The 17,591-nt window shown below is 58.9% G+C and overlaps 2 protein-coding genes across 7 annotated transcripts in view; both read right to left on the reverse strand.

Moving 5' to 3' along the window:
• Nucleotides 1-3,228: 3,228 nt before the first annotated feature.
• Nucleotides 3,229-13,963, reverse strand: Slc35c2 (solute carrier family 35 member C2). 5 transcript variants are annotated; one of them, XM_042694275.1, is made up of 10 exons: nt 13,923-13,963; nt 9,851-10,217; nt 9,397-9,547; nt 8,748-8,811; nt 8,019-8,091; nt 7,393-7,561; nt 7,218-7,301; nt 5,264-5,439; nt 4,334-4,463; nt 3,229-4,147 (listed from the first exon to the last, which is right to left on the reverse strand). In XM_042694275.1, exons 2-10 carry the CDS (start codon nt 9,968-9,970, stop codon nt 3,930-3,932), a joined length of 1,185 nt encoding a protein of 394 aa, XP_042550209.1. In that variant the 5' UTR covers nt 9,971-10,217; nt 13,923-13,963; the 3' UTR covers nt 3,229-3,929. The 5 variants fall into 5 exon arrangements, with proteins under 5 accessions (XP_042550209.1, XP_042550212.1, XP_042550211.1 ...); XM_042694278.1 differs by having other exon boundaries at nt 9,851-10,211; nt 13,923-13,954; XM_042694277.1 differs by lacking the exon at nt 13,923-13,963 and adding an exon at nt 13,413-13,556 and having other exon boundaries at nt 9,851-10,211.
• A 1,307-nt stretch (nt 13,964-15,270) lies between these two features.
• Nucleotides 15,271-17,591, reverse strand: part of Elmo2 (engulfment and cell motility 2) — a 39,598-nt gene continuing 37,277 nt past the window's right edge. For both annotated transcript variants that reach the window (XM_042694272.1, XM_042694274.1), the window contains one exon: nt 15,271-16,668. In XM_042694272.1, the coding sequence (XP_042550206.1) occupies nt 16,468-16,668 (201 nt within the window). In that variant the 3' untranslated portion in view covers nt 15,271-16,467. The remainder of the gene's footprint in view (nt 16,669-17,591) is intronic.

The raw sequence follows: 17,591 nt of genomic DNA on the forward strand, positions 1-17,591 counted from the left end.
CTCCAACTCCCCACCCATCTACTCAGCCACTATTCCACCCACCCATCCATCCATCCAACCACCCACTCATCCATCCATCCACTCACCCACCCATCCATCCATCCAATCACCCACTCATCCATCCATCCACTCACCCACCCACCCATCCATCCATCCATCCATCCATCCAACCACCCACTCATCCATCCATCCACTTACCTACCCATCCATCCATCCATCCAACCACCCACTCATCCATCCATCCACTCATCTACCCACCCACCCACCCCATCCATCCTTGCATATTTATTGATCCTACTGAGGCTGTGGACAAGCCTAAGTTCCCCTAGACCAGTGGTGGTTCCTCTTTTGGGGAAACCATGTGTGCACATCCATGCCAGCTGTAGCTGTCCTCTTCAGGATCTCTGGGGCCAGGCTGAGGCCTGGCAAGGGTGGACACTGGGAGCCCAACCTCTCCGCTCTGGGAACAGAGGATGTCCTCCACCAGGCCCAAGGGACATGGTCAGCACATGACTGCCCTCAGCTGTCAGTCACCTGGGGGGCTGTCTTGATTAGAAGAAAATGGCTTCACCCCAGGCCCCATCTCTCAGAGGCGGGTCTGAGACTTTCACCTGTCTCTGGGTACCGAGGGTGACCTCTGTGCCAGTGCCTGGTGGGCTGTGCTGTGGCCTTCTCGAGGGGTCTTCCTTGAAGCTCAGCTTCTTTCTCTGTCCAGTCTGGTTGGTCTCCATCCATCCACACTCTAGTTAACATCTGGGGCTCATCTGCATTTCTCAGTCTGCTTCCAGGGACCTGCTGGGTTAAAATGCCCTGAAGAAGTTCCTTGAGGACAGGGACAGGGTTTTAATGACTTCTATTATCTCCAGCATGGAGCACGGAGGCAGTGTGTTGTAGATGCTGGAGAAACACTTATTGAATGCATTCTAATGCACTTTCTTCTGGTCCTCTGTTCTGTCCCTCTATTGTCCCCAGCAGGAGAGTTCTCATCAGAGTCAGGAGGAAGGCACAGCCCCACCAGCAGATGCCAGCCAGCCTGGAGGCCTGCATAGGGAAATGGACTAGTTGCCAAGGAAACAGTAAATAATCCTGGGACTAGAAGTCAAGCTCATTGGCCACTCTGAAGGGGGGTGGAGGGAGCTGGCGTGGCCAGGCTGGGCCGTGGGCTGGGGACAGGCTGGACAGGGAGGCTGCGGCATGGCAGGTGGGGGGTGTGAACAGCAACTCATCTCTAAGTTCGAGCCTCTGATGCCCCCGCTTGGCAGTTCCCTTTGCAGAGCAAGTGCTGATTGGGGTGGCTTCTGTGCCAGGCTTTGTAGCAAGGATGGAGGCTTCAGAAGACGGGGCTCCGCTGCTGTTTTGTCACCAAGAGGGCTGTGACATCGCTGGTGCTGAGGCAATGGTGGCTCCCCTCGTCATCCTACCGCAGCTTTAACAGATGTGCCATTACCGGCCCTTCTAACAAGGACACAGCACCCCCCCCCCCCAGGTCTCTGCACATAATGCATGTGGGTCTCGTGGTGTCTGAGGAGGCGGCCTGCTCTATTCCTGGACACACTCAGCCTTGCTCTCTGCAAGCTTAGCTTCTCTAGCCACAAAATGGGTGTGTCACTCACTTCCTACTGCACCTGGCTGGCAGGGGTGAATGGAGCCACGTGAGGCCTGGTGTGTCCAGTGAGCAGCTTCTCCTAAAGCGGTTTCCCCCTCTGCCTTTCCCCTTGGCCATCTCTTCCCTGGGTTGGAGTGGGGGCTCCAAGAACAATGCCTGCCACGTGGCCGGCCCCCCCATGCTGTTGTTCTAAGTGCATGATTGGGATTTCCACCCTTGCTTCTCTGCACTACCAACTGGGGGCCCAACTCAGCCCATCACCAGCTCATGATGCAGAGAGAGAGGGGGGAGGAGAAGGGGAGAGAGGGAGAGAGAGAGAGAAAGGGAGGGAGAGACCCCCCTGGGGACGGGGAGCCCCTGGGTTTTCAGAGCAGCGCAAGGCAGACACAAATGGAGATGATCCCTGGGCCCCGCGGCGGAGGCAGACAAGAGCAGAATGAAGATGCAGGTACTTCACGCCTGCCCTGATGGCTCGGCCTCCCTGCGAGCATCAACTGCAGACGTCCTGGTATATTGGGGGCATTAACCTTCCTCCCACCGCGGGCTCCCGGGAGAGGAGTGGGCATGTAAGCACTTAAAGCTCAGACCTGCGGGTCAGCGGCCCTCCGAGAGGAAGGGGCCTGGGAGCTGGGGACGGGCACCGCAGCCTGGGGAGCCGGGCGCATCCCCAGCTCCTCCACCTGCACGCGGGTTGCCATGGCCACGCTGCAGCCCTGCCCTGCAGTGGCTGCAGGCAGCACGGGGAGTCAGGGGAGTCCAGGCTGGACGGAGCGGCCCTGGCCCGGGAGACCAGGCGGCGGCGGGAGCTGCGGGAGGCGGGGCACCTCCTGGAGGCCTGGCCCGTAATTGCCGCTAAGTGAGGGGCTGTCACTGAACCCAACATGTGTGCCGCACGGGCTTCTGGCCGCACCCTGTAATCACCGCCCCAGACAACAGGCAGCTCCGAGCCCTGGGGAGGAGAGGGGGCGGCGGGGAGCAGACAGGAGCCCTCGGCCACCTGAGCCAGCAGGCGCTGCTCCCTCTCCACCCAGCCTCTCCCCACCCCTGTCCTGGGGCTGGAACTCAGCTCTGAGGAGGGATCCGAACCTGATCCCATTCTGAATGCATCCGTCTGGCACAAAGCGGGCTTCCAGCAGGGCCTGGGTGCCCCCTCCCCCCAGCCTCTCGGCCGCAGGTTCCTGGGGACACCGTGTTTGGACACTCCATAGCTCGCTTCCTGTGGCGATGGCGGTGGGGAGGTGTGACGGATGCCATATGGTCCCCAGACAGGAAATATTTACTCTCGGTCTGTGAAAACGTTGACTGGCTGGGTTCGGAGGCGCCAGGCCCGGCTGGCTGCACCGGAGTGCAGGCGCCGCCCGCAGGCCGGTCCTGCTTCTCACCGCCAGCCGCAGGGGTCCCTCTGCTGCCGGGGTGTGAAGCGGTAGCTGGGAATCCTGGTAAGGCCGCTGGCGCCACCTGCTGCGCGATCAGAAGCACACCTCCCCGCAGGAGGGGCAGCCCTGAGGCTCCCTGGGCCCTCCCTACCCCTCGGACCTAATAAGTTCTTTACCTTTCTTTTGTAGGTCTTGGCCTGTTGGCTACTTATTAAAGAGATTTTAAAAATAAATAATGGCAACAGATGAAAAAAAAAAAGAATCTTTAGAACCAGTGAGAGATAACCTCGTTTCACAGATGAAAAAACTACAGCACAGAGAGGTTAAATGATTTGCTAAAGGTCACACAGCTACTTAGTGGCTAAGACACTATTCACATCTGCACTAAAAATGTTATCCCCAGCAAGTGCTCATTTATTTCCTGCTTGCAGGAGTGAAGGGGCCCCAGGGATGCCTAGGCTCAGCACAGAAGCCGGAGAGCAGCCCGAGGCCGGCTCTCCCTGCCCTGCCTTTTGGGGGGAGGGGGGGACCACACAACAGTGGACTTTGACATTCATCTCCAAACTGTAAATAGATCTGCTCTCTATGAGCACAGTCCAGATGATGAGGACCCGGCCTCCTAAGGTCCACTTCCCAACTGCTGGGCAGCCCAGTCAGGCCCCACCCCCAGCCCCAGAAGGCCCTCGGAGGCCATGCTGGCTCCCAGCTAGGCCAGCAGAGCTCACCCCGCCCTTCACTGCCATGGTCCAACATGGCTCCCAGCCCAGCATGGGCAGGCTCCAGCTTCAGAGGGAAGGGCAAGGCCAGGAGCCCCGGCCCATTGCAGGGTCCTGCCCAGCGACTGCCAGGCCCGGGCTCCAGGCAGGGCGACCCCTCTGCCAGCTCTGAGCTGCTGGGGTGCTGGGGTCTTGGAGGCTGCGGCAGCGGGGGCTCAGGTCCCCGGGTGGTCACTGCTGCGGGCTCCGGGCAGGGCGACCCCTCTGCCAGCTCTGAGCTGCTGGCGCGTCGGGGTGTCGAAGGCCGCGGCAGCAGGGGCTCAGGTCCTCCGGGTGGTCACTGCTGCACCCGGGCTCCTCTGTGTCCTCGTCCTGCTGGCTGCTCCACAGCAGCAGCTCCAGGTCCGGGCTGGACACCAGGCCCTTTGGGGGCTTGGGGCCACCGTCCCCTTGAGAAGACAGACCAGTGACCCGTGCAGCCAGGGCGCGCACCCTCTCCAGGTGACCCGTGACCCCCCCCCCAGAGCTGGTGGCAGGCTGGCAGCCAGGGGAAGGGGGAAGGGCGATCGGAGGCGCTCAGTGTCAGGGAAGGGGGCTGACATGGGAAAAGCTGAGGCTTCTGGCAGGCTCCGTACCTCTAGAATGCAGGGCTTTCAAGGCTACATGCAGGGAGATTCCCGAGAGGCAGAGGGCGAAGCCCAGCCAGTTTAGGAGGCTGATTTGATCGCCTAGTAGGTGAGCCGCCAGCAGCAGGGTGCAGACTTCCTGTGGGCAGAGAAGAGGGCTGAGGGCTGGGCAGTCGGGTGAGTCCGGTGCACTTGAAGCCTACAGCCAGACCAACGGACTCCCTCCCACTGGGCGGCCCGGCTGGCTGCAGGGTGGAGGTCCAGGGACAGGGCCTGCGGCTCTCCTATGGCCAACATGCAGCCCTGCAGGTGCTTTCCACAGGAATCACTCTAAAGCCCGAGGCTCAGGCCTGCTCATTTGGCAGGTGGCAGCCAGGAGACCCTCGCATTTCTAGTTCTAGGGTGTCTGCTGGTCACAGGGGAAAATCCTCTCTGCACCTGCCCGACTGGAGAAATGGGTGAGGGGAGAAAAAGGAGAAGAGCAGGGGACAGGTGGCAGCCCCGGGCGCATGACACCACGTGTGATGCCACGACTGCCCCTGGCCAGGCTGCGGCAAGCACTGCCCATCGGGCACAAGCTCTTCATGTTTTCTGTGTTGCTGGGGCTGGAACCCAGGGGTTCCCACACGCACGCTACCACCCAGTCACATCACACCCCGATCACGGAGCTTTCCGGTGAGAATGGACAGACCACTGGCCCTTGGCCCCAGATCTCAGCCACACGACTAGCACTGCACTGCACGTGAGGAAAATGTGAGCTCATCCCAGCTTCCTATACGGGCAGGGGCCTCTCCAGGGTGCCTAACTCTGCCATGGGGACCATCGCCCACCCCCAGGGCCACGGGATGCGCAGAGGGAGCGCAGCACCTCACCTAACTGGGCAGCTACAGGGTAGGGCCTACAGGGTGCCTCAGAGAGGCCCAGGCCGCTCCTCTGTACCTTAAAGATGCCAGCGATGGACAGAGTGAGGCTGGAGGTTCTGGAGACTAGGAGGAACTCAGAGAAGCCCAAACCAAAGGCAAGAATCCCGCCAAGGAAGAGGCTCCCGAGCACGCTCAGGAGCAGCCCTGTGTCCTGGAAACGGAAGATTTTCTCAGATGTGGACAAATGGAGACCTGAAAGCAACGGGGAAGAGAGCACGGGAGGCCAGGTCCAGGACCAGCCAGCCAGGCTTCATAGCGGCTGCAGTGGAGACCATCAGGCGACAGTCCTCACAGAGGGTGAGCCTGGGGCGGGGGCGGGCTGCACAGATAGCAGTGTAAAGGGAGCTGAGCCTGGGCGCCGGGACAGAGGGCCGCAGCAGTGTGTCAGTCATGGGGCTTGAATTCAAGGCCTGGGCGCTGTTCCTGAGCTCTTTCCCTCAAGGCTAGTGCTCTAACACTTTGAGCCTCAGCACCACTTCCAGTTTTTGAGTGGTTTACTGGAGACAAGCAGCTCATGGGGACTTTTCTGCTTGGGCTGGCCTTGAAACATGAATCTCAAATCTCAGCCTCCTTGAGTAGCTAGATTTATAGGTGGGAGCCACTGGCGCCCACCCAGCTAGACAGCTGCAATGTGACCCTGGTGCTCGGCCATGGAGCTGCTGAGAAATGGACCTTCCTCGAAAAGAAAAGATACATAAACGTGAACCGGTGACCAGAGCACACGCTACATTTTGTGCAGCCCCTCTCCGAGAGGGCTCCCCTGGGCGGCACCCCCAGCGAGGTCCCTGGGCACCAGCAAGGAGTGAAGCTGCTCCCACTCAGCACAACACAGACACTTGTGGGAACGGGAAGCCGAAAGGAACCCTGGGACTTTCTGTGGAGGAAGCATAAAGGCACAGTGCCAGCGCCCCCCCTCCGCAGGACGGCCGCTTTACAATGTAGGACATCTTGTTGGTGCTGGGCTCAGCAGCAATGCAAAGGCCCTGGCAAATTGAAGGGAATTCGGGGAAGAGCAACATAAGTAATGAAGGAGCTTGGGGGATTAATTTACCAGAAAAGATTAAAGGAGCTAAATCCATGCAGCTCTGCTAAGTGGGGCCGGACGAAGAGGGGCTTTTGGATGAGGGCCGCGCTGTGCTGCAGACGCCCGGGGAGGGGGGGCCTGGCACCTGGTACAAGGGGCATAATGAAGGGCTAGGGAGAGATTTTTAAAAAGAAAAACACGCGGCTCTGAACGAATACAAGTTTCCTGGACAACGGGACTGCGGAATAATTTTCTCAGGGAGCTTGGAGACGCTTCACTGCTTGAAACTTAAATGGATGTGGGATGGAATTTTCTGTAATGACCCCGAGGACACTGGGACTCTGGGAGGAAGGATAAACAGGCAGGAGACAAAGACTAATCCCAAAACAGAGCAGGAAGGCAAGCCAGGCCCTGCCAGCCCGCACAGGTCTTCCTGCCTGTCTTATATCTTTGCAAGCTGACGAAGAGGAGAGGGTGCTCCCGTCTCCAGCCCCCGGGCCGCTGATCCTCGGCACAGTCCGGCACAAGTCTGGCGACCACCCACCCACTCCCCACCTGCAAGCTGGCTCAGCACCTGCCCGCGAGTGGCTCATCCCCAAGCTATGGGACATGTCTGTGTCTCAGTTTCTTCTGCCTGCAAAATGGGGTTGGCAGCACTACGCACGTAGTTTGGGGAGGATTGGAACAATGATTAGAACAGTGATCCTGGTGCCCCTTGGCCCTGTGCAGGCAGTGTTGTCTCCTGCTTTATGCACTTTCTGTGCTACACTGTCACACATGATTGGAACCACGCTGTCTGCGTGTCTGTCCAGCCTCAAGCATGGCTGAAGGGGGAGGGCCTGTGTCCGATCCTGCTAACGGCTGTGGCTAGCAGCAGCCCGGGCTCAGAGCCAGGATTTGGGATTCCTTGAGTTGAGGTGGCCCCGGGGTGGAAAACACAACATACCTTCAAATATGGCAAAGAGAGGGAAGAGCCCCAGAAACATGAGAGGCTGCAGGTGGAACATGGTGTCGATGGGGTTCTGGAGGCCTAGGGGACAGGGACAGGGCCAGGGGTGCCGTTAGGCCCGGCCCACGCCCACAGCTTCCAACCCACGTGCGCAACCCTCTCCCATGCTCACCCAGCTCAGCCTTCTGCAGAAGTATCTGGGTGAGGGTCCAGCGGATGCCCCCGATGAACGAGGCCCCCAGCACCAGAGCGAAGCCCTCCACGTTGAACTGAGTGGACTTGTAGGTGAACATGAAGAGACCTCCGGCGATGAGGAGGACCACCAGGACCAGGGCTGCACGCTGGGGGGCGGGGGAGGGGAGAGCAGGCATCGCTGGCCCAGGGACCCTGGACTCCAGGGGTCACAGCGGTCCCCTCACCCTTCCTGGTCCTGACCAGGCCTTGCCCACTGATGTGTGCAGGGATGGCATTTGGCTGGCACAGCCCCACTATCTGCAATAGTGTGGTGATTTCTGATGTCTGTGCCAGGGCCCGAGCACCCGCAGCTAGGAGCCAAGGGGCACCGTCAAGCACACAGGGACCCCTGGACCCAGCTCGGCCAAGCCCTCTCTCCTCCCTCTGTGGGCACCCTGCCCTTGTTTCCACACATGCTGGCGCCGCCTCTCGGCCCAGGTCTTCCTCAGGAGAGGGCACTGCTGCAGCCTGGGCTGAGCCTGTCACTTGGTGACAAGCCTCGCTCAGATCTCCTCTCATGCTGGGCATGGCAGGGCAGGAAGGACAGGAGATGGGGGGCCTCACCAGCTCCTCCAACTTGAAGATCAAAGAGAAGATCAAGATGAACAGCACGGCAGAGGATTTGGTCATTGTGTACCTGGAAGAAGAGATTACCCACAATGCACTGCTGGAGCCTGGGGCTCTGACCTGCCCCCCCCCACCCTCGAAAAAACCCAGGCACAGATCAGTGGGCTGGAAGAGGGCAAATTGCCCTGCTCCCCAGAGGCCAGCAGGGAAAGCTGGGTACAGAAGACCTCCAGGGTTGGCCTAAGTCGTCTGACTGACAAGTGACCTTTCACGGCAGAATCTGAAGTAGCCACGGAGATGCTGGGGGTGTGACACTGCTACACTCTGCCTGACCTTCATTACGACCAGGTAAGGAAGGAAGGATGAGGAATGGGGACAAAGCGAGCGCGTGGGGGGTGGGGGGTTGAGCTCTGAGGCCAGCGATCAGAGAAGAACCGACTCCTGCACAGCCTGCTCTCCGGATCCCCTCCCCAAGGCGGGGCGGCTCTGTCCTCACCCCCTGGCCCCCCCTGCTGCCTGGCAGGCAGGCAGAGCGTCCCTCTACACTGGGCTTACGGAGGAGTGGAGACTTCCGGAGCGCTGCTGGGTGCCAGGGAGGAGCTGAGAGAGCAAGGGCTGGTCCCAGAGCGGTGGAGTGGCTGGCCCGTCGCCCGGTGCGCAGCAGACTGCCAGCTGGACAGACAGCTCGAGCCCGAAGGGAGGTGGCAGGGCGTGGCCGGTACTCACAGTGACACGGTGATGTAGAGGAAGCTCCAGTTGGACAAGCCCACATCAAGTGCTGTTGCCAGTGCTGTGGAGACAAGGAGCGCTGCAGCTGGCATGGGCACAGGACACTCAGCCGAGGCACCCAGGGCACCTCGCAGGGCCTGTCTGGAAGCCACAGCGCCCCTTCCCACCCCCCCAGCAGCAGCTAAAGAGTTAACACTGGCCAAAAGTAGGGGCAAGTCTGCTCCAGCATTAGAGGTGGACTCCTTTCTGATTGGTTGCCTCCTGTGCTCTTCTACTTGTTAACTCATCTGAAATCTCCCATGGGGCGAAACTCCACAATCCTTAAAGGGTACCTAGACCCTCCTCCTCCCTCCCAGAGTGGAGTTCTCCGTGTTCAGTACTCGCCCAGCAGCCTTTCTGACCTCTATGGGCCAGCGCCGCTCCCAGGTCTCACCCTTCCTTTAGGCCTTGCCTAGAAATCCTCCAGACCAGCACCAGCTGGCTTTGGGAGGCCTCCCCTCCTCCCCCGACTCTGTAGTGCCCCTGTGGCCTTCTGAGGTGTGTGGCAGGGCGGGGAGATGGGGAGGCAGTGGGGGATGGGAACAGTGGGAAGAGGGGTGCCCAGCATCAAGGTTACCAAGCACCTTGGGCCTCTGCCAGAACATACCCGTGGGGGCCACTCTCCTGAGGTAGTCAGTCCAGCTCAGCACCACACGGGCCCTGCGGCTGGACCACTGCACCAGCGCCCTGGACAGGGCGGAGAAGAGGAAGATGACAGCCAGGTGCAGCATGGTCATGAAGAGGGGGAAGTGGAAACTCTGCGGGGCACAAGGCAGGCCAGGCTCGCCAGGCTGCCCTGCGGCTGCGGCCGTCCACCCAAGGCCACCCCGATCCTGGGGCAGCACGAGCCACTCTCAGAGGCACTGCCTGTGGCCCCTCTTCCCCCCCACCCCCCCAGGACCACAGACCAGGAAGAAACTGGTCCCGTGTTAGAGGCCACCCAAAGAAGTGGCAGCCTGGAGGTCAATCCAGCCAAGGGCTACCTCCAACACATGCCGGCTGGCCACCTGCCCAGCCACCTCCTCCCTGCCAGCCCCGGCCCCAACGAGGCCTCCGGCTACCTTCGTTAGCCATTTGTTGTAGAAGGTGATGCCGATGGAGAAGCAGTAGTAGAGCAGGACCAGCCCCAGGGTCAGCACGGCCTTCCACATGAAGGCCAGGTCCAGGGCCCACCTCCCCATCGGTGGGGGCTGTGGCACCCCAGCTCCAGGGCCGGCAGGGACAGGCACGGCTCTCGAAGGCAGCCCACGAGCCGAGCTGGTGCAGCTGGATGGCGATTTTCAATGCGCAGTTGCCCGGGCCGGCAGAGCCCTCTTCACCGCCATCACTGGAATGGTGGCTAGAGCCCCAGGCTGGGGCCTCAGCCCACTTGCTCCATGGTTGGCAGGACGCAGGGCTCACAGATCTCTAGCTCTGCTGCTGCTGCTGCTGCAAAGATCAAAAGGCAGTTCTGGTGGCGTGGGCCAAGGGCAGGCGAGGGCACTGGGAGGCTGTGGGGGCCACGGCTCCCACGAGCCCAGGCTGACCTTTGCAGCTGCTCACCCAACCTGTCAGACCACACTGCACACCCTGCTGCAGCTCCCAGAGCTCTTCGCATGAAGAGGAGACCTGGTCAGGCTGGTCCGTCCAGCCCCAGCTCTCACCGTCCAGCCCCAGCTCTCACCGCAGCCTTTCAGTTCCCCAGCCCCCAGGTGCCATCCTGCTGCAGAACAGAAACCCTGCAGCCTTCAGTTCTTCCTCTGTTCATCCTGTGTAGCTTCAGATCAGATCACCCTGTCACTTACTCAAGCACTTCCCCAATACCCTGCTCTGCCCACTCCAAGAGCCCCTACTTTCCCTCCAAAGCACAGGAGTAGGGTGTGATTTATGGATCTATTCAGGGCTAGGGATGGAGCCCAGAGCCTCCTCCATGCTAGGAGAGTGGGGTCCCACCGACTCCACCCCAGCGCCTTGTGTCCTGGCCGTGTTTCCTGCCAGGCTGGGAGTTCCAGCAGGACATGCACCGTGTGTCACCTTCTGCACGCCTGCCACATACATGATTTTTCAGGGTTGGACTGGATCTGCCAGGAACCCCCAAATCTACCTTGCTCTAGCCTCCAGTCACTCACCCCAAGGTGCCTACCTCAGGGTCCTAGCATGCCTTACCACTACCCTTTCTTAGCATTCCAGGGACCCAGATGAGGGTTCAGGGGCACCGGGGACCCGCCCTCAGCACACCTGTTTCATTGTGTTGCTTTCTCCCTTGTCATCTCCCCATCCCACTGAAAAGCTACCTCTGAGCCTTCCCAGGATCGCCGATCAGAAATGCCCGCATCCCGTGGGCAGCCAGGGCCATGGCTCTTTTCAGAACAGCTTTGGAACTGGGGGTGATCCTGGCAGGGACCACAAAGGTGCCACAACCAAGAAGTGGTCTGCGGGCTGGGAAGGTGGCTCAGTGGTAGAGCGCTTGCTTTGCATGCTCGAGGCCCTGGGTTCGATTCCTCAGCACCACATAAGCAAAAAGAAAAAAGCTGGAAGTGGCGCTGTGTCTCAAGTGGTAGAGCACTAGCCTTGAGCTGAAGAGCTGAGGGACAGCGCCCAGGCCCAGAGTTCAGGCCCCACGACCGGACCCCCCCCCAAAAAAAAAAAGAAGTGGTCTGCATTCTGTGGGACTCTGACATTCATGTAGGCAGAAGACTGACTTGTGGCCACAGAACCAGAACCTAGCTCAGTTATGAACACGGCTCTACTAGTTCCTGAAATTGCCAGGAACACAATTACCAGGCACACTGAGGAGCGGCTTAACTCCTTCTTCTCTATTCTGAAAAACCCACGTCACAGGCAGTAATGGCACCCTGGTGTCTGAGCTGCTGAGCTGCCGACACCGGGGCTCACCAGAGCTCGGTGCACTGATGGCGGCCACACGCCCAGATGTTCTGCGCTGGCTGCCACACTCTGCCTCCAGCTTCCTTGTACGCACGAACTTACAGACGAAACACATTTGATTTTATTGTCAATTACTTTCCTTCCAAATTATAGTCAGGGCACCATTGACTTTTAAAAATTCTGTGTAGGCAGTTTTCACTAATCACAAGTTTCATTTCAAGATAATAAAAGTTGTTAGGAAATGGCTGTGGTAGAAGGCGAGTTGGAACCGTGGATTGGGGATGGGGGCGAAGCAGCTCCCCTCCCCTCCCCACGTGCATCCCACTGTTCCCCAGAGGCTCACCCCACTGCTGCCCTGACCTCTTTACCTTCATGTCTGGGTAAAGGGGGTCTCCAGCCCCCCACCCACAGCCAATCCTGCCATCCACCTTGGACACAGCCCATGGCCTTGTTCTCATTCCTGATACCCTTTCCTTGAGCCCCAACAAGTGCCAGCACCACCATCTTCAAAAACTCTCCAGAAATGAGCCACATTTCCTAACCTCTACCGCAGCTGAGCCTGCCTGGCTGCCCCGCCCCGCCCCCCACTCCTCCCACCCACTGCAGTAGCCCCTCGCAGAGCTCCTGCTTCGCCTGCCATTCCCAGCCTGAACGAGGGAGTGAGGTGCATGGGCCTCAAACATACATACAATAGCCTTTAAGGCCCACACTCTCTTCTGCCACTAGTGTTTCTCTCTTGGCACTACTGGTGTTTGAGGCTGGGTAAATTTTTGAGGGTTAAGGCCTGTCCTGTGTATTAAGAGTTCATATCTGGCCCCCACCCACTGGAGACTAGAAACATTCCTACCCCATGTTGTAACACCTAAAATGCACAAATGTTAGCTGGGAGCAGGGGTGAAGCCCAGCGGGAGAAGCTGGCACTGGATGGGGGAGGGTATTGCTTACTCCACACAGGTGGTCATGGGGCAGGTGGGACTAGGAAGGCTGTCTCCGGGCATCCACCCCTTCCAGGGGCTTCCAAGCCCCCTTCTGTGAACTAGCTTCTTACACTTCCTGCTTTCGCCAAGTTTCTGTTCCAACACTGTCATGTCTCACCTCGGTTCAAAACCGGCCTCACCTTCAAATAGCCAAATCCTATGACACCCCAGCTCACGACCTCAGTAAGCAACTTGCAGTTCCTCATTTGCATCCAGGTCACACAGGAAGCCAGGGAGAAAGACCTGCTTTTCTCTAACAAGCAGCTAAGCTGAGAGCAGCTCCCACACCCCCCAACTTTGAAGTTAGAGGCCCAAGTGCAAATCCTGCAGCCTCACCTGCTACTGCAGGACACAGAAAAACGACCTTTGGTCTGGATTTGTCCAACTGTTACTAGCAGGTCAAAGCTTGGGCCTCTGAGGAGGGGAGTGTGCCCCAGGCACTGCCCTCAGTACCAGCTCCCAGATGGACTTATTCTCCTCTCTTCCCCTGCCAGCCAGTTTTCCTGAGCACTCAGGATATCCGACTGCTCTATTTGAGACAGCCCAATCTTAAGATGTCCTAAGAAATCTTAGTCCTGGAGCCTCCAACTTACTGTAAAGTCATGTAGAGAGTTCCTCCCAGTTTATGTTAAGTCACATGCAAAATCCCCCAATTCCTCAAATGCTGCCCGGTCAGCTCCAGCCACTTTTCTTGGGGTGCTGTGCTGGGCGCTGAGGCTCTACTACGGGAGCTGGCCCCAGCCCTTCCAGTGACCGCTCCCGCCTCTCCTCCCGCCATTACCTTCCAGACCGCGGCCTGCAGCGGGGGTCGCGGCCGCCTCCCTGCTCCTCTTTTTGCCCCTACAGCCTGGAGTCCTCCCAGCACCCAGGGAAGGCGGCTGGGCCACCGAAGGCCACGTGACCCTCCGAGGGCGGCGGCCAGCCGAGGCCTCGCGACCTTTGCTGCCCCCCCCCCCCCGGCCCCGTCGGGAGCCCGGCCGCCTCCCTGCGCGCCGGGCCGCGGCCGGGCGGAGGCCGACCGAGCGCCTCCAGGCCCCGGCACTCCCGCCAGCTGACGTTTCCGTGTTTGCCCACGTGCTCCCAGCGCCCCACCCCGCGGCGGGGCCGCGGCCTCGCCCGGCGGGCGGCGCCCGGCCCCCATCTGGGCGCGCCCCGGCGGATGCTCAGCGCGCGCCGGGCGAGCGGGAGGCCCCTCCCGCCCCGGGGGAAACCGCGGCCTCGAGTGCGCCCGCCACGGCCTCGCACCGAGCCCGGGCGGGGTCCCCGGGCCGCCCGCCGCGCGCCCACTCACCGCCCCGGCGCTCTGGGCAGGGATCCTCCTGCCGGAAGTGCGAGCCAGGGCCCGCCTCCCCCCGCCGCGGGGGGACTTCCGCCGGAAGCGGCTGCCGAGGGCGGGGCGGGGCCGGGCCCGGACGCCCGCGCGCGGGGGACCCGCTGCGATGGCGCCCGCGTCCCCGCCGGCTACCTCCGCGCCCGGCGCGGCGGGCGACCACGGGCCGAGCCTGGAAGACAAGCCCGCGGCTTCCTTTCTCTGCCAGCATCCCTGCACAAGTGATTCGGGAGAGCCGCTAAGCACGATCTCACTTCCACGCGTGGTCTGTGCTGCGGGGAGAGCGCCATCCAAGAGGAAGTGGAATGGTCCGGGGCCGAGAAGGCGCCAGCCAGGCGTGCTCCGGGCCAGAGTGGTTACGGGGTCCAAAACCCCTGGCGGGGGGAAGGGGGTTAAGTAGACAAGAGACAGATTGTCGTGGCTCCAAAATGCCAGCCCAGAGATCCAGACCTAATTCATCTTGCAGGATGAATTAAAAGATGTGCCGGCAGACAGAGAGCCGTCAAGTCTGAGAGGCCAAGGCTGCACACGGAAACCCAGCTTTGTGCTTTTCCTCCTCCTCCAGCCTCCTCCTGGGCTGGCTGCAAATAGGGGTCCTTGCAAGTGACTCAGCTGGGTTCCTGGCCCCTGAGAACAGGAGGCTCCAGGCCAGGGTAAGCAATGCTTTAGCAAACTGCTGCCCTTGGCAATGCCAGGAGCACCATGCAGGCATTCAGTGCAGTTCATTCAGTGCTTACCGAGTGCCTACAATGGTACCCATCACAGCCAAGGTTTTGGCTTCCCTAGGTCTGAATTGGATGTACTTTCTATGCCTTCTGAAAGAACTGCCCTCACCCCGTTCTCTCAGAGGCAAGAGAAAGAGTCTATTTTCATCACTGTTCTTGTTCAGATCTCCCAGCTACCAAGGCTGCAGATTGGAGCAACAGACTAAATCACCAGCTGGGGAGGCTGGGCACCAAGCACAGGCCACACGCAGGGTGCAGAATGTGTCTTCTTTTAAGGCACAAGTACTCGTGCTGTTCCCTGGCTGTGTCCTTGGCAGAGAAAAGAGGGAGGACATGTTGGTGGGGGTGTAGAATGAGCATGCTTCCCAGCAGTGCCAAGCAGGAAACGCTTTGTCCCGGTGCAACAATCTGAGCATTGTAGCCAGCAGGTGTGTGTCTGTGTGATGGGGACAGGGTGGGTGTGGAAGGGGAGGACAGGGGCTAAGGGCTCCAACTGGAGCTCTGAGATCTCCAGGCACACTAAAATGAAAGCTGCTAGGTGACCCCTGCCCTTGGGTCAGTACAGAGATAGTGTTAGTAGGAACTGGTTGGTACAGCAAAGAGTATTTATTGAAAACATTGTTACTGACAGGAAGCTCCTGCCAGGTCTCTGGTTACATTCTCACCTTACAATTGGAAGTAATACTTTTTTATAACCCTCAATTTTATTTTCCCCCAAACATTCCATCCTAGGATAGGTAGATCTTCTATAAATATATATACATGTCTGCATAAGTATGGCCTAGAGTAAAGAAAATATAAAGTACACTCTTCATTGGTGGTACTACCATGCCAGGCTGCCAGAATGGAATGCCACCATGCTAATACATGTGCTCTTAGTCAGCTTTCTGAAATCATGGCCAACGGCAGATACCACGGTGCCAGGGAGGACAGGAAGGGAAGGCAGACTTCCTGGAGTCTAGAAGGCCAAAGGAAAGCAAACTGGAGGGGATGGAAATTCCTGGGGGAAGAATGTGCCCTTCGGAGAAAAAAAGATAAACCTAGGGACAAAGGTTGTACAATCTTGAGACCTCACCAGTCTAGGCCCCGGCTTCAGCCAGGCTTTCCCTGATGCATTCCTGGAGACCGAGGGCAGGACTTGGCCCAGAGGTCTCTGCCTGGCCAGGATGAGGAACTGAGCTTGTAGGAGAAATTTCCATCTGCCCTGATACCTGCAAGGGCAAGAGAGATCAGATAGCTCTAGAAACCAGAGATGTTAGAGCCAAAGCTCAGAAGCAGCAGCATCTTGGCACCAGAGGAGGCTGGAGTGAGCCCTCATGAAGACAAAAGCCAAGGCCCAAGGCCTGTCCTCAGATCTCAGTCTCAGGCGCGGGCCACTCAAAGCTAGTCACTCAAGGCTCTCACCACAGCCAGCCCACCTGTGCTCCGCAGGCAGCCTTTCCTGGGCCAGCTCTGGCTCCTGTGGGGCCCAGCCAACCAGAGAGCAAGCACAGGAAGAAAAGAGTGGCTGCTGTGAAGGCCAGTTGGGACTGAAGGCAGAGGCCTGCTCCTCACGGTCCCACCCCAGGCTCTGCAGTGCTGAGGGCAGTGTGTCCTGCCTTCGTGACTCCCTGGACCAGGAGCAGCTCTGTGCGGCCCAAGGTGGGTCTGAGGAGAGGCTGGCATTCACTGGCCACCGTGATCACTACAGATTTTGTACAGGTGAAAGACAAGGCACCAGACTGCGAGTGTGTCTCCTGGGCCCCAGTTCCTTCCTGGTCCTGCGGTCTCTGGTTCCTGGCTCAGCTGTAGTGGTAGACAAAGTCATAGCTGCTGGGCTCCTTGGGGACGGGTGGTGGTGCCTCGGGGATCTGGATGTTCTCCAGGTCCAGCAGCCGCAGCTTCATCTCCATGCTCAGCAGCATGTCCAGGTCACTCTTGGTCAGCTCGCTGGACATGTCCTTTCCCAGTAGGGCGCTGAGGCCATCAATCCAGATGCAGTACTGCAGGCAAGGTGTGAAATGTCACATGGGGCCACAGGTCACCTCGGGACATGCATAGTCCAGGCATTATGATCTGGGGTATTCACAAAGATGGGGGGGGGGGGGGAATCTGCTTCCTCAAGAGACTGTTTTTATGGAGGCTGATGTTAAAAGTCCTTAACATATGAGTTTGTTTTTTTTTTTTTTGCCAGTCCTAGGGCTTGAACTCAGGGCCTGGGCACTGTCCTTGAGCTTCTTTTACTCAAGGCTAACACTCTCCACTTTTGGCCTTTTTTGTTTATGTGGTACTGAGGAATTGAACCCAGGGCTTCATGCATGCTAGGCAAGCACTCTACCACTAAGGCACATTCCTAACCCAATGAGATGTAATCTAAAAACAGCAATGAATTAATACAGCCAAATAGACACAGGCTATCAAAGGTCACCTACCCAAAGCCACCCCTGAAATGAGAAACTGAGGGTACAGGTGAAGAACAAGAGTCAGTCACAGCAAGGGCACCTAAAGACCTCAAGTTTGTTTCAAAATGTAAATTAAAAAACTCGCTGGGGTCTCGTAATGCGAGGGGAGAACAGATATACTCCTCACCCTCCCTCCTCAGTGGTCTGTGGTGCCTGCTCACGTGCTCACCGCCCTGCCCCTACCGGTCCTTCAGGGCCGCCTGGAAAACTCCACTGGGCTGGCCATGGTGGGTGCACCGGTAATAAATGGGGAAGATGAGCGGCCAGATCATGAGTTCAAGACTAGCCTGGACTACCCTTCAGAAGCCAGATGCCAGTGGCTCACACCTGTAAATCCTCACTACTCAGGAGGTTGAGATCTGAGGATTTCGGTTTGAAGCCAGCCCAGGCAGGAAAGTCTGTGAGAATCTTATGTCCAACTAACCACCAAAAAGTTCAAAGGGAAGCTGTGGCTCAAATGGTGG

Source organism: Dipodomys spectabilis, unplaced genomic scaffold (genome assembly GCF_019054845.1).
Source record: "Dipodomys spectabilis isolate Male_0828 unplaced genomic scaffold, ASM1905484v1 ptg000175l, whole genome shotgun sequence".
Lineage (NCBI taxonomy): Eukaryota > Metazoa > Chordata > Mammalia > Rodentia > Heteromyidae > Dipodomys > Dipodomys spectabilis.